The following is a 15,271-nucleotide window of genomic DNA, read 5'->3' as shown; positions in this document are numbered from 1 at the left end:
AACCCCACAGCATATCTCAGCCCCAAATCCTGCTGAGGCCATGCTGAGCAGAGCCAAGGCTGCCAGCAGCTGAGCAGTGCTTGGTGACGGGGAGTGTTTGCAGCCACTGTGCATTTGGTACTCTTGGCTTGTTGTAGAGCTAATCCTCAGCTGGTTGCAGAGAGAGTTTGCAAGCTGCTGCAGCGCTTACCAGAACATTTGCAAATCATTCCTGCAGTGAGAATGGAAGGAGCAAGGGTGGCTACTGTGGATATCTGCAACACAGCTCCCAAAAGGAGCTCGATTATCAGTTTGCCAGGGTTTGGTTGGTCTTTGGACTTGAGGTGGATGGATTGCTCCTGTTGGTTGAACCTTTCTCATAACACATTTCAGGTGTCAGATGCTGAGCCAAAGCCTCCTGGCATTCAGGAGGGAGTCCGTGCTTTCTGTCTCACCGTAGTGGCCCTGGGTCCAGCAGCCTTACACAAGTTGTGGAAGGAGAGTGTTGTCATCTAGAAAGGTTTCCTGTCCAAGCCCATCACATGGCAGTCTATGACTGCAGGGAGTGCTAAAAGGGATCTGCATTCCTGCAGCCCCTTGGGTGGCTGTGCCTAGGTTTTTGGGGCTGCAAACTCCAGCCTGGAAATCCTTTTCTTTCTAATTCTTGTCACAGCAGTGCAGAAAGCAGCCAACACAATGCCAAAAAATGGCTTGTGAAGAACCCGTGTCCCACATAACTGTGGTCCTTCTTTGGAGCAAGGGTGAACCCTGCTCCATCCTGCCACCTGAATCATAAGGTTGGAAGTACTCCTGAGGTCATCTAGTCCAACCATCAACCCATGACCACCATACCAGTAAACAGTGTCCTTCAGTGCAGCATCTATCCCGTTCTTGAATGGCCCCAGGGATGATGATTCCACCACCTCCCTGGACAGCCTGTGCTGGTACCTCACCAATCTTTCTGAGAAGAAATTTTTTCTAATATCCAACCTTATGGAGATCCAGGCTCCAGGGAAAACAAACCTTAAAATCTCCCAGTGGCTGTTCCAGAGGTCAGCAAAGGAGCCACAGTGGGGTCTTTCTGCAGAAGGGCACTCTGAAGTGGGAAGTCTGGCAGCATGCTCTCTTACAAAAACAAAAACTGAAGCCTGTTGGTACAGTATTTGGAAGGGTTAATGTGACATCTTCCAGTCTTTAATTACTTAACTATTCAATGCTTTCCTTAATGATAAGCAGATGGATGTGGTCTAGTTCCTTCCTGTTCTAGCTCCATTGATAACATTGGACTAGCTGCTGGGCTGAATTTGGCCCTGGCTGTTTATTAAGAAGCCTGCTCCTCATTTGTTTCCCTCTGCCCACCCACCTCCATCCCCAGGAGCATGTGGCACCACATCCTGCTCACTGCCAGGGCTGGTGCTCAGCCTCACTGCAGGCTGTGCTTCTAGGTTGTAAAAATCCAACAAAATTCTCATCAAACTCCTGCTGCATTGAAGGTATTGCAGTCGAGCTGGGCTCACACAAGCACCTGCTTGCAACCAGTTCACCAATTAGCGTGCTTTGCACACCCAGGCCCCAGAGGTAGAGGAAGCATCAAGACCACTGTTCCCATGGCAAGCAGCACTGTCTGTGTCCCAGAGCTGCCTCTCCAAAGCTGAAATCCTTGTGTCCCCAGTGCTGCCCAATCCTGGTGCTGATTGTTGGAGCCGTGTTGGAGCTCGACCACGCACCCAACTAGCACTCAGCACACAACTGTCCCCTTCATGTGGTGGCTGCAAGGCATGGACTCAGAAAGCAGAAGGATGACTGTTCCTGCAGGTTATTCTCCTTGCAGCCATTTGGGTTGGTTTGAGGAACTCCATCTTAGCCTTCTAAATTTGGCCCTGAATCGTTAGCAAATTGCAAACCGTGTTCCACGTGCGACAGCACAGTGTTGGCCGGCTGAGCCTGCAGACAGCTTGCAGTAGCACTGGAAGGTGTGTGCATTTCTGTTTATTCAGTGAGTGTTAACTCTGCAGCCTTCTGTTGATGATTTAAATGTCATCATTTCTAACTATTTCCCTGCTGCTCAAAACGCGAAAGAGAAGTGAAGGGTGGAGAGAAGGCCTCTCCTTGAGACTTCAGGCGGGCTTCCTGCATGGGATGGGCTTAGAACAATGATCCTGGCCCTACTCCGTTTGAAACCAGAGCAGAGTTTGGGTTCATTGTGGGGCTGTGTTGGGAACAGCCAATGAGCCCCATACTCCTGTGAGCTAAGCAAGCAGTATCCAGAGAAATGCAAGCAGAGTGGGGTGGGCTCACCCTGCCTCACAACGACCCAGGGACATGGTTCAGGATACCCATGTGAAAATCTGGAGTTGGGCATCACTCAAACAGGCCCCACATGAGAGCCACACGTGCCAGCTCTGCACTGCTCTTACACGGAGGCAGCTCCTGAACTGGGAGGGAGCTTGGCAGAGAGTTGGAGGGGCAATAGAGGCGCTCCAGTGGGTGCCACTGACGGGTTTTGCTGTCAATGAGTAACCGGTATTCAGTTTTCCTTTGCTGGAACACTAGCTTTGTTGGCTTGTTCCCTTGGTTACGTGGTATATATTAAGGGCTCCATTTGGTTTCTTTATGCAATTAACTGGTGTTCTATTGTGCGGATTTTGGAGACGTAATCAGAGCAGGAACTTCACGTCCAGGCTTGGCTGACCTGGCACATGCAGTGCTGGGCGGGCGCCAACATTTCCCATTTCATGACACAAAATGCTGCTCAGCATTTGGCAACCCCAAGACTTTCAGAAGGTTTTGCAATGGGGCCACGTCCTGGGGTGTCCCTGTGTCCCGTGCCATGAGTCCCTGCCCTGGTGCTTCCCAGTGCGGGCGGCTGCCACTCTTTGGGCTGGTTCTGCTGGCTCTCCCCGCGGCTCACAGATTGTCAAAGTTTTCTGCACATCCCCATCCTGTAGGTATGTATGTGCTGTTCCTCTGCGGCCGTGGGTGTGCATATGGCTGTCTGTGTGGCAATAGCGTTGAATGCCAAAGCGGAGAGGACAACGTGTGTAGTAGCGGCGGCTGCCAGGAATCTGAGTTGCTGGAAAGCTGGGGGGAGGCAGAGCCACGCACAGAGCCACCAACTGCCCGGGTGCTCAGGCGAGGGAGGTGGCGAGGGGGGGTCGGCATGAGTCAGTGTGGTGGGGTGAGGAGGAAGAGCGGTGGTGGGGGGTCTTGCAACCCCCACCCAAAGAGGTCTCATCCTCCCCTTCCTGCACTGTGCTGGTGCCAGCCAAAGGGATGCAGCATCTGTGCCTCTGGGATGTTCCTACAGCTGTCGATCACAGAATCTTAAAATAGTTTGAGTTGGAAGAGACCCTTAAAGGTCATCTAGTCCGACTCAATACCTTAACAGCACGTCCCAAGGCTTTCTTTTCACCCTTATGCTCCATCTGAATCTTTTTTGTTTCAATTTCCTGACTCCTTCTGTCACTCTCAGTGGACACAGTGGTCCTGCAAGGCTCTGGGGCTGACAGTGCTGAGCTCCCACCAGCCTGACACATCCCAGTGGGTTCCTCTTCAACCACTGCTTGCATCTGCCTCTTCAATCTGATTTTTCCTTCTGTCAATTCTTTGAGGGCAAACCCACCTCTGTACCTTCAACCTCCTCTCCTGGCCCACGTTTCCAAGCCATGATACCGTCTCCCTTCTCCAGGCTCTCTCCATCCTCATCCCTCTTGAAGCGTGGTACCCACAGCAGGGTGTGCTCTCCTTCAGTATTTCCAATGCTCACTACAAACCCATGGCATTGCTCTGAGGACTGAGCCCCACTCCTGCTGCCTTGCAACCCCGCAGCCTGCTTCCTCATCTCCCAAAAGGACTTCAAGTGTGAGGTTTGAGTCAACCTCTTCCCATTTTAAATATACAATGCTTTTTTTTTTTTTTTCCTATATTGCATTTTTTTTTCCTATATTGAGGTCTCCATAGCTGTTCAGGACCTACTCTGATGACCCGGGGCATGCAGGGGAAGAAAGTATCTGGATGATGTCTTTGAAATTGCCACTTTCTTTTTCTGAGTGTTGGCAGCAATGGGGAAAATGGAAGGTTTTGGCCTGCACACTTTGTTATTTCAGAGCCTACAGCTGCAGCTCTTTTGCTTTTAATTCACTGCCCATTTCTCAGTCCCTGCCCTCACCACCACACTCCATCACCTTCACCGCGATGGCTGTGGGAGTTCCTTCAGGGCAGGGAGCAGCATCCACATAGCTTTCCCATTCTTTATATCGGGGCACCTTCTGTATATAGCACTCAAATCCCTTTGAATCCAACTGTTTCAACAGAAGAGATGGTTCCAAGTTTCACATTAACAAAGCCATGCCACTTGAAGATGTAGGAGTTAGAAGCTACCAGAGATGTACGTTGTGTTATAACATACAGACCATACATTGCACGTTGTGTTACTGCATACAGACCATCCACAAGCCCCTTCCTTTGCTTCCTGCAGCAGTTCATTCCCGAGGTTAATTACACGCTGGCTAACGAAGGCGTCGTTGCTTTGTGTGGAGCCCCTTTTCACGCCTCGCACATTGAGCTGCCGGAATAAAAGGGCTGAGCTGAAGTGCATTAAAGTCAGCGGGTTTGGGATCGTGCCCAGAGAGAGAAGCAGCGAGTGGTTTGATTCCAGGGCAGGGTTTTGCGACTGCATTTCTGACAGCAAAGGTTTTGGGGTGGATTCTCAAATATTCTGTGTTTTGGGGTGGACTCTCAGTACTGCAGTATCCTGGGATGTGCTCGGCCGTAACGCATCTCTCCCTCTCCGCAGGTGAACGGCAGTGATGGGATGTTCAAATACGAGGAGATCGTCCTGGAAAGGGTGAGTCCTCCCCGTGGGCATCTCCTCCCACTCACACAGCGAATGGGCTGGGGGGGGTCCTGGGGGGGTCCATCTCTCCTTCCCTGCAGCACAGGGGTGGGCTCACCGCTCCGCTCCCACCGCACACCCCTCCAGAAGGGAGGAGGAGGGTTTCTCATTCGCACCCTCGCCCCCGCACAGCCGCCAGCGCAGAGCTGGGATGGGGGGCGGGGGCTCTTTGTCACCGGCTTTGCTGGAAAATGGAGGCAGGAGGAGCTGCGCTGGCACACAAAGGGGGGGGGGGTTCTGTCTCTCGCCTCCGTGCCCCGGTGCCCCCCCTGCCCCAGCGGATGGCTCTGCCTCGCCGCAGGCACAGAGTGCCATGATGCTGAGCAATGAGGACAGGTTTTCTGGCAGCCCGGATTGCGGCGGGGGCTGGGTGGGGGGGAGCTCCTGGCTGTACCTTCTGCTGTGTCGGAGGGATCCTGGCCACGCAGCGCTGACGTTGGGATAACGGTGGTTTTGTGGGGATGGGGACGTGAGCAGAGGGTCAAGTAGGGGCTGTGAGCACAGTGGGAAAAGATGGAGCAGACTTTGCTCTGATGCATCAGCCCATGGGGTAAGCGCAGAGCTGCCTGTCCATCCCTGCACCGCTGCATGCCCCATCCCACCCCATACCCAGGAGCTCCAGGACTGTGCAGGACCTCCTCCTCGCACTTGGCTGGCAGTGCAGGGGAAGACGCATCACTCGTCCTCCTGTTCTTTTAGTCATCCCCCTCCTCCCCCCGGCTCTGCATCACGGAGGTGGGTGGACGGAAGGTTATCCGGGGCTGCAGCCTCACCCACCGCTTCCCCATTGTGCCTGACAAAGCGTGCCCAGGGGATGCTTCCTTTTTGGGCTGAGTGCTGCTGTGTGCTCCGGGCTGCTGAAGGAGCAAAAGCATTGTGTTCCAGGGATGAGAACCCTCAGCCAGAGCAATGGGCTTGCCCTTGCTGTAAAGACAAGGGCAACCATGGCAGATCTGGGGAGCTGTCTGCAAAGAAACGTGGCAGTGGGTCAATGGGCAGTGCATGCATCTGCTGCAGGTGTTGTCCCCACATCTCCAGCAGCCCCAGTGCCGGCAAAGAAATCTCATGAACTTGATTTCTTCTAGATTATCAGAATAGTAACAAATGCCTCCTGAATCATGGCCTGAGCTGGACATATTGTTGTCAGGAGACCTCCTTTGGAGCCTCTGCTAGGGTGCAGCCATCCCAGGCATGGGTCCATGCTGGGACCTCCAGGGCTCCCCACCCTCTCTGGGTGAGCAGCACCCCTGGGCAGCCGGGACAGAACTTGGCCCGAGCGTGGCTGTGTATGAGAGGCAGGCATGGTAGGATGTGACTAAGTGTCAGCTCTTCCGCATGAGAAAACAAGGCAACAAGCCATCTGATTTCCAAGGCAGAGCAGAAAAAAATAAACAGTAATTGTCCGCTTGCATCAAGCACGGCACTGGGAGCAGCGCTCATAAGTGTGTGACAGAACAGGGTCCTGTGAGCAAGGACTGGGCAACAGAAGTACCCCTGGTGTTGGGACACTGCTGGGACACAGCGAGCTCTGGGACAGGGGCTCCCTCCTTCCTCCCAGCAAGGCTTCATCTCCATCCTTACACCTCCCTAGAGCAGATTTGGGCACCAGCACTGCTGGGGTCAACTGGGGATATTTTGGGCCGTGAGTACATGTAATACCCAGGGGCTGACTGGATGTTAAGACTCAAAGTGGTCTTGCAGGAGCCACTAGGCTGCCAGCACCTGACCCAAGCCCCCCTTCTCTGCATGGGCCACGCAGGTGGTGTCTCCTCTTGGGGAGCTGCCAGCAAAGGGAGGTTTCTCCGCCAAGGACCACCCCCTCGTCCTCCAGCTCAGTCTCTCACAGAGACGTGGTGGTGAGGGAGGTCCTGGCGGCTCCCACGCTCCTGCTCCATCTGTCGGGTGCTCCGCACTGAGAGCCAGGCTGACGAGCACCCATCTTCCTCGGCCACACATCCACTGCCTGCACGGAGCAGCCCAGCACAGGAGCTCACTGGGTTTTGGGGACAGCGTGGGACAGATGCCCCATGTGCTTCCCCGCAGGGTAACTCCGGCCTCGGCTTCAGCATAGCAGGAGGGATCGACAACCCCCACATTCCAGATGATCCCGGCATCTTCATCACCAAAATCATCCCCGGGGGAGCAGCGGCCATGGATGGACGTTTGGGGTGAGTATGTGGGGCTGGGGATTTCACCGTGCCTCCCGCTCCCACTGCACAGCTCTCAACCTGCTCTCTTCCAGCCCTTTCTCCTGGGCATGTCCCCTTTCCAGGCATCCTCCTGCTATCAGCATCCCATCTTTTTCCTGGCTCTGGCTCTTAACCAGTACTAGACCCTTCCCCCCTCTCCAGCACGGGGACTGCCTCCCCTGCTTCCCCCATAGCCTCCACCCCTGAGGAGGAACTTTGCTGTCACCCCACATCTTGGCTCTGGCTCATCCCAAAGCACAGGATCCATTCAACTCAAGCAGCTCCCCTTATGCAAGGGTCTGGGTGGCAGAGGTGACCATGGTGGCACAGGGTTGGTGATGCTGGGGAGCTCAGGATCACACGGTGCCTGTAGGGTAAATGACTGCGTGCTGCGGGTCAACGACGTGGACGTCTCTGAGGTGGTGCACAGCAAAGCAGTGGAGGCCCTGAAGGAAGCAGGCCCCGTGGTGCGGCTCGTTGTGCGGCGCCGGCAGCCCCCACCGGAGACCATCATGGAGGTCAACCTGATGAAGGGACCCAAAGGTGAGCAAAGGGGCTGCGGCGGGGAGTCCCTTTGGTGTGGGGGGTGTTGTGGGGTGGGATCCTGTGGGATAGGATGCTACAAGGGGAGATGCTGTGAGTGCAAGGTGTGGGGCAGCCCCGCATCAAAGCTTACAGTGAGAAGGTGTCCCATTGCCCAGGGTTGGCTGCAACCAACCATCCTTCCTTCTCTCCTCCCCTCCTGCTCATCTCCAGGGCTGGGCTTCAGCATCGCAGGGGGCATTGGGAACCAACACATCCCCGGGGACAACAGCATCTACATCACCAAGATCATCGAGGGAGGCGCTGCCCAGAAGGACGGACGCCTGCAGATTGGGGACCGGCTGCTGGCGGTGAGCCCTAACCCACATCTCCACGCTTCTCCCCGGTCCCCTTTCCCAGGATCCCAACCAGGATGGGTCTAACTGCATCTTACTGTCCCTTTGCCTTGTGGTAGGTGAATAACACCAACCTGCAGGATGTACGGCACGAGGAGGCGGTGGCTGCGCTGAAGAACACTTCTGATATGGTGTACCTGAAAGTGGCCAAGCCTGGCAGCCTGCACCTCAACGACATGTACGCGCCCCCCGACTACACCAGCAGTACGTAGGCACCAGCCCTGCACTGCAGGAACGGGGGTTTCCATAGCAGGGATGGGGATGGCACACGCTGGAGCTGGGCTGGGCTCCACATCTACACTGAGGCCAATTCCTGCTCCTGATGCCCATCTCCTCTCTTTGCAGCCTTCTCAACCTTGGCTGACAACCACATAAGCCATAACTCCAGTCTGGGCTACCTGGGTGGTGTAGAGAGCAAGCCTGCGTACCCTGCCCCCCCACAAGTGACCCCCTCCAGATATTCGCCCATCCCTCGGCACATGATCGGGGATGAAGACTTCACCAGGTGAGAACTGCAAATGGGCATCCCCATCCCTGCCCCTTCTCCTCCTTTCCTTTCTCTCCCTGACCCAGTCCCTGCATCCTGTCACGTGCTGAGTCTCTGCTGGGGCTGAAAGACCCCATTTGTGGGCTCCGTGCAGGGAGAGAGGGGCTGGGGGGGTCATCTTGGTAGTGCCATAGCTCCTCTTGCTGTGCTCACCAGTCCCAGGACAGCTGTATCCAGGCACTGTGAGCCCCAGGGCCTGTGCTGAGCCCACTTTGGTACCACTGGGGCTAGGGCTGGATGCTATGTGCTCAGGACTGATGCTCAGGTCAGGAGCAGGGCTGGCTCTGCAGTTATGAGCAAGGCTGCCATGCGGCATTGGAGTTGCTGCAGCCTCATCAGAGCTGAGATGGCCCCATTCTGTGGTGCTTTTGGATCCTAGAGCAGGAGGCAGGCAGGTCCTCTCAGAGACCCCCAGCCATCACATCCACCCCATTGATTTCTCACCTCCTGGTGCTAAGCTGGACCCTGCTGCATGCTGTGACCTCTCTGGATGCATCCATTCATGTGCTGCCAGGGCACCGCGGGAAGATGCAGTGCTGCAGGAGCTCTGCTTTCTCTGTGTGCATTGCACCACCAAAGGGACTGGTTCCCAGTGCCACCACTTCATCTGTCCCTCCTCTGGGACCCCCTGATCTCATTTATGGATCTTTATGGGCCAGAAAGGGACGAGAGCATCCTGACACCAGGAGCATGGTGGGCACAGTGCAGCAGGAGGCCACTAGAGGATGGTGCTGCCCTGCCAAGACCCCACTGCTGTCGAGCTGCTCCTGGCTGCTGCCTCCTTCCCTGCTGTGGACACAGTGCTGCTGTGAGCTTGGAACAAAAGAATCCCAGCATATCCTGAGTCAGAAGGGACCCACAAGGATCATCAGTCCAACTCCAGGCTACACAGAGGACCCCCAAGATTCAAACCCTATGTGCAGCGCTCAGGTCAAGGTGTCAGTGCCACAGTGTCCAGGATCCATCTGCAGGAACGTTGTCCTGCCCAGCATGTCTGGAGCACATACTGTGACTGAGAGCTGGAATAAGAGATTCACCTCTCCGGGGCTTTGTTTCCGCTTCTTGGTTCCTGCAGCATCTCTACCTTCACTGCTGGGCTCCAGCAGCAGGCACTGCTCACACCGAGCTGACTCCCAGGCAGACACCAAAGCAGCAGCAAAGCAAGGATGCGGGACTCAGCAGTGGAGCTGAGTGCTGGTGGCAGCCCTGGAATGTGGCTGAGCCTCTGTGGAACCCCGCGATCCCAGTGAGGTTTCCCCAGTCCTCTCCAGCCCCTGCACACCCCAGCCTGAGCCTTGAGCTCTGCTGAGCTCAGTATCTTCTGAAGGTCACAGGGGTCAGCCCCTGCCCCATCAGCGATGCACAGCTGTAGGACTGAGCGCTGCTGGAAGGAGAGGCGGGGGGGCAGGAAGGGGTTAAGCCCACAGGGTCTAACAGGCGCCGGAATGTCCGTCCTCTGTGCTTCCATAAAAATCCCGAGGGTGGGCATGGCACTGGGAAGCTGAGTGCCCCACAGCCACACCGGGTGGGAACGGAGGACACAACCACGAGGTGAGAGCTTGGGAAGCTCCTGCCCCGTGCCACAATGTTCACCGTCAACGTCTCCTCCTCCATGTCCTACCGGGGGCAGCCGTCCCCTTCCAGGCAGCGGCAGGGCCACAGGAGCAAGTGTGAGCCAAGGTACGGTGTGGGGACACAGCACGGGGCAAGGAGCTGAGAGGAGAGCTGGGAGGGTCTGGCAGGGCTAGGCGTCCGTCTGTCTGAATGTCCGTCTTCTGCTTTTCATGTTCCTTATAAGGTGACAGGCTGTGCTGTCCAAGTGACATTCAGTCCATCGGGACACCCAGCCCGGTGCATCCACCCCACACCAACAGCCCCAGTGCCGTGCCGGCCACCAAAGCAAGGAGCTGCTGTCTGTCGTTCTGATGGCAGTGATTATTTTTTTTCCTAGCTGAAAATCAGTGCCGGATGGCTGCGGGGCCAGGCAGCCTTTCTGCCAGCGCCTGCCTATTGTTTGAGCTGCGCCAGAATTAAGTCACCGCCAAAAAATTCGGGGCTGCTCGTGTGCCATGCAGGGCTGTGCTGTGAACGTCCTGTGTGCAGCGAGGGGTGTGCTCACCCCATACTGGCATCGTCCCCAATACCTTCACAGGCTCTGACACTGCCACGTCCATGGTTCTCTGTCCCCATCTGTGCTACATCTCGTGTCACCCCAAGCTCTCCTGTGTCCCAGCACAAGTGGCCCCACTGTGATGTCCCCGTGTCTGTCCCTGCAGAGAGCCCCGGAAAATCATCCTGCACAAAGGCTCCACCGGCCTGGGCTTCAACATCGTCGGGGGAGAGGACGGAGAGGGCATCTTCGTGTCTTTCATCCTAGCCGGAGGCCCCGCCGACCTCAGCGGGGAGTTGCGGAGGGGAGATCGCATCCTGTCGGTGAGCTGCGGGAAGGGCGGGGGCAGAGCTGTCCCGGGGACGGGGGCGCCGGTGTGTTGGGTACGGTGGGGCTGGGGGGGTTGCGGTGCTGCGGGCGCTGAGCCCACGCATGGCGCTGTCCCCGCAGGTGAACGGTGTGAACCTCCGTAACGCCACCCACGAGCAGGCGGCGGCGGCGCTGAAGCGGGCGGGGCAGACGGTGACCATCATCGCGCAGTACCGGCCCGAAGGTACCGAGGGGGGGAGCCTAATATGCAAATGACCGAGTGTGGGGCGTGGTCTGTGTAAATAAGGGGGTGGTACGCTGTATGCAAAGAGAGGGGCGGTGCTCTGCGCGTGGACGAAGGGGGCGGGGCGGTGACTGGCGCGCGGAGAGAGCGGGCGAAAGGGACGGCCCGGCGAGGCGCTGATTGGCGCGGAGAGGGGCCGGGAGGCGGTGCCCTGCGGGAAGTGCGGGCGGTGATTGGGCGGCGGGGCGGGGGGCGGAGCGACGGCGTCCCGCCGGTTGTGCCTGCGCGGCTTTGTGTGCGGGCCGGGCGGCTCGGGGGCTGCTGCCGGGGGCGCCGCCGCCTCCCACCGCGCCGAGCTGCAGGTGAGCGGGGCTGCGCGTTCCCCGCCCGCCGTCCGGTTCTCGGCTCCCTTCCTCCCGAAACGTACCGGGGTCTCTTTGCCGGGAGCGGGGCCGGCGGGAAGGCTGGGCCCCGCCGGGAGGGGGTCGGCTCCGCTGGGGTTGCCGGAGCGGCGTCGGTTGGAATCTCTTCAGCTCTCGGCACCGGGGCCTGAAAGAGGGAGCGGGGTCGCCTCCCGCGTGCCGTTCCTCCCGTGCGTGGTGCGGGCCGGGCCTCGGGGGGCTCTCGGAGCGGCTGCGAGCATCCCAGGGCCGCGCTCCAAGCAGGGCGCGGGCAGCACCCCGGCATTACCGTAACAACAACGCTTCCTTAGTGCCGGCCTGTAATTCACCCGGCGGAGGCGTCGCTGCTGCCGGGAGTCGCCCAGGGGGAAAATCCCCGTGAGGCGCGGAGCCGCTCTGTGCCCGCGGCGGACAAAGAACTGCGCCCGGTTGGTCCCGCACCGCGCCGAGCTCCGCACGGCTCCGCAGCCGCGTGTCGCTGCGCTTTGTGCCCCGTCCCGGCGGAGCGGGGCTCTCCGGGGCCGTTAGTGCCACGCACGGGTGTGCTGTGGGTGTGGTTTTGTTTGTTTTGCTTTCTTTCTTTTCGTGTTGTGTTTTTTTGTTTTTTTTTCCTTCTTTCTCCTTCTTTCCAGGAAGCGTTTCACGTTCTCGTATTTCTGGCTCTGTTCGCCACTTGAGATTTGGCAGAGATGCGAACGAGAGCGGTTTCTAAATGTCAGATGGGACAAAATGTTTTGGAAGCCCTCTGGAGTCGGGCTGAGATGTTGGTGCTTTGGAGCTGCTGCTTTCTGGCCTCTGTTCTGCTACGGCGGTGATGTGCAGCAGTGCCTGGAATTTGGGTGCTATTGCAGTGATGTGGGGCTGCAGAATCCCACTGGCTACTGTGGCTCGTGCAGGTCACACCTACAACATAGGTGTGCTCCAGCTGTGATCTGGTTTAGTCCCACCTCTACGCAGCTGTGAGGCTGCTTCCATCAGTTTTGGGTGTGAGGGCTTCCTGGTGGGGGCCTTGTGAGCATGGGAGAGGTGGCAAAGGGGCACAGATCTGGGAAAGGACGGCATTTGGGAGCTGCAGCCTCTGTGCCTGGCGCTGACTTACAGCTGCAGTGAGATTGCTCCGTTCCATGCTGCTCTGGGCTGTCTGTAAAGTCCCTTCTCGCTGAGTGTGTCTCCCTGTGGACTTTGCTGTTAGCACTAGTGATGGGTTTGGCAGTTTCACCTCCTTGAAGCCCTGTGGAGTAAAGCTTTGATATCCTTTACTAAACTTGGCGTGGTCGTGCAGCGTGCTACTGGAAGGGGCCTGCAGAGACCTCACTGCGACTTTCAGGAGTTGTAATGCTTGCTTTGTCTCCGTGCTTTGACACAGCTCAGCTTAGAGCATGCTCACTCTGTGCTCACAGTGAAAGGCAAGTCATTGAGCTCACCATGGGGTCTGCATGGGCTGCAGCTGGAAGGTCTCTGGGATGCGCTCATGGCTGCCCGGCCCATGCAGGTTGTTCCTACACCTAAAGCAGCACGCGTGCACCAGGCTTTGTGTATTCTTAGGGATTGCTCTCTGCTGCTCTCTAACAGCTTTCTCCCCTTGCACTCTTTGCAAAACAATCACACGGGATTGGGGCCAGAGCCCTGTGTGGGGTGGAGGGCAGCAGCCCCACTGAGCTTCAGCTCCGCTGCTGCACACCGACTCCATTTGCTGGGTTTGTTTGCCATAGAAACAGCAGCTCTGTAGGGAAATGAGCTCGGGGATGGCAGCGAGCATTGGTCTGGGTGGAAACGAAGCCAGCGCTATTGAAAACAGGACGTGTTTTGCTCAGTGAGGGCAGAGAGAGCAGCGGACAATGGCCCTGTGGATGTCTAATCCCAGAGCTTTGCAACCTGGGCAGCCCAAATCCCTTTTGGCTTTCTCATGGAAGAATGCAGAGGCCAAAGGTTCCTCTGGGGATGAGATGAGGGCTGCTCTGTGCCCTGTGGGCTCAGGGCCCTCCACAGGAGCACCTGCACGGGGCAGCCCTGGAGCAGGGAGGGACATAAGAACACTGTGTCGCTTTGTCAGCTTGTAAGGTGGTGAGAACAAAGTGCTGCTCCTGCTGGCGTCAGGTCCTCTTGCAACAAGAGGAGTGAGTTCACTTGTTGCATATTTTCAGTGTTGATAAAGGTGTCCTGAACGCATCCAGTGCCCAGGTGCTGTGGGAGTGTCAGAGGTGGGGATTAGCAAAGAGCTGCTGATGTTCACCTCCCTGCTGTACAGCGGGCGTGCTTCCCAGGTGAGGCTCTGCCATGCAGCAGCTCTGCTTCCAGGGTGCAGAGGCAAAGTGGATAGGAGCCAGTGGGCAGAGATAGAAGCTCTGCTTGCTGGAGGTTATCTGCTGATAATTCTTGGGAGGCTGTTCCAGCATGCTGATAATGGGGGCCTGGTTGCAGCCGAGGGTAACCTTGCAGGAAGGCTCCAGGTGTGCTTTCAAAGCTCGATGTTGGACGCAGTGCCTACTGGCACAGAGGGGTTCCTGCATCCCGTTAAGCTGCAGCCTGTGCTACTCGGGGTGCTCAGCATTACAGCTTGCTTTCTTTCTCCTGGGGGGGGAAGCCTTTGAGCCTCACACAGCATGTCAGGGAAGGTGGCAGCCCCATCTGCAGGACACTGCTCAGTTGAGGAGCCCCAGCAATGAGCTGCACCTCCCCCTGCCTGCTACAGGAGCATTCTTCGTAGCAGCTTCCCCATAAGAGCCAGGCAATTGCACCCTGTGTATGAACTTTCACATCATGGAGTGTTGTCCATGAAATTTTAACATGCCTCTGAGCATCTGTACTCCAGTGCTGACTTACATTAAGCAAATCCATCTGCTTTCTTTCTCTCCCCCTGCCCTGGGCTGCCTGCCTCTTCCAGTGTGAGCGTGATGGGGAGAAGCAGCAGCATGGGTGGATGTATTGCTTCCTATGGGGATGCAGCAAATTCAGCAGATAGATGGACCAGGAGAGCATGGATGCCCCTGAGCCACGCAGAGGGGCTGTGAGAGTAGTGATTGCAGGGCGAGCTGCTGTCTGAGAGCTGCGAAGAGGAGGAAACCTGGCTTGCTTAACCCTTCTGGTTGAACACCCTGTGAGGAGAGCGCAGCAGCAGGCAGCCTGCAGATGGCTCGTCAAGCTGTCCCACACGCAGGTTCACACTGCACTGCATATGCTGGCGTTTGGGGTTTGAAGGAAACCAGCAGAGCAGGCTTCAGAGGCTGGGGCTGCAGCGCAGCTCCTCAGTGCGAGTGTGGAGTTTTTGCATGTGGATTAGGGTTTGTGGTACATCTTTTTTTTTTTTTTCTTTTTTTTTTTTTTCATTATTAAAAATGCAGCAATTCTGTACAGAAGAGAAATCCTTAACTGGCTCTGACTGCACAGTTTAGGGCTCGGTAGCCAGGAAATGCCAACCCATAGCTGCATAACCCCAGCCCTACATTTGTCTGCACTGAAGGAGCAGTCTCTGTGTATGGTTAGGGGCTTTCAAACACAGCCTACTGTGCACCAGGATGTGGGATGTAACTACAGAGTGTATACAGACAGGGACAGAAAATTAGTGAGCCCAGGTGTTTGGTGTGACTCATGGCACCGCTGGGGGCTTTCATAACCAAAAGTTTTCCTAATATCTCCAATACTGGGAAGTCTTGGCAGCAC

At 56.8% G+C, this 15,271-nt stretch overlaps 1 protein-coding gene across 5 annotated transcripts in view; it reads left to right on the top strand.

Annotated features, from left to right (window-relative positions):
- The window catches only part of DLG3 (discs large MAGUK scaffold protein 3), a 55,474-nt gene that overhangs the window by 26,221 nt on the left and 13,982 nt on the right, over window positions 1–15,271 (top strand). For all 5 annotated transcript variants that reach the window (XM_085230688.1, XM_085230686.1, XM_085230687.1 and 2 more), the window contains 8 exons: window positions 4,775–4,825; window positions 6,917–7,041; window positions 7,436–7,605; window positions 7,819–7,955; window positions 8,060–8,204; window positions 8,346–8,505; window positions 10,824–10,980; window positions 11,108–11,210. In XM_085230688.1, the coding sequence (XP_085086814.1) occupies window positions 4,775–4,825; window positions 6,917–7,041; window positions 7,436–7,605; window positions 7,819–7,955; window positions 8,060–8,204; window positions 8,346–8,505; window positions 10,824–10,980; window positions 11,108–11,210 (1,048 nt within the window). The remainder of the gene's footprint in view (window positions 1–4,774; window positions 4,826–6,916; window positions 7,042–7,435; window positions 7,606–7,818; window positions 7,956–8,059; window positions 8,205–8,345; window positions 8,506–10,823; window positions 10,981–11,107; window positions 11,211–15,271) is intronic.

The sequence above is a fragment of the Meleagris gallopavo genome, chromosome 9 (genome assembly GCF_905368555.1).
Source record: "Meleagris gallopavo chromosome 9, MGAL_WU_HG_1.1, whole genome shotgun sequence".
NCBI lineage: Eukaryota > Metazoa > Chordata > Aves > Galliformes > Phasianidae > Meleagris > Meleagris gallopavo.
This window is presented reverse-complemented; position numbering and strand designations above follow the sequence as displayed.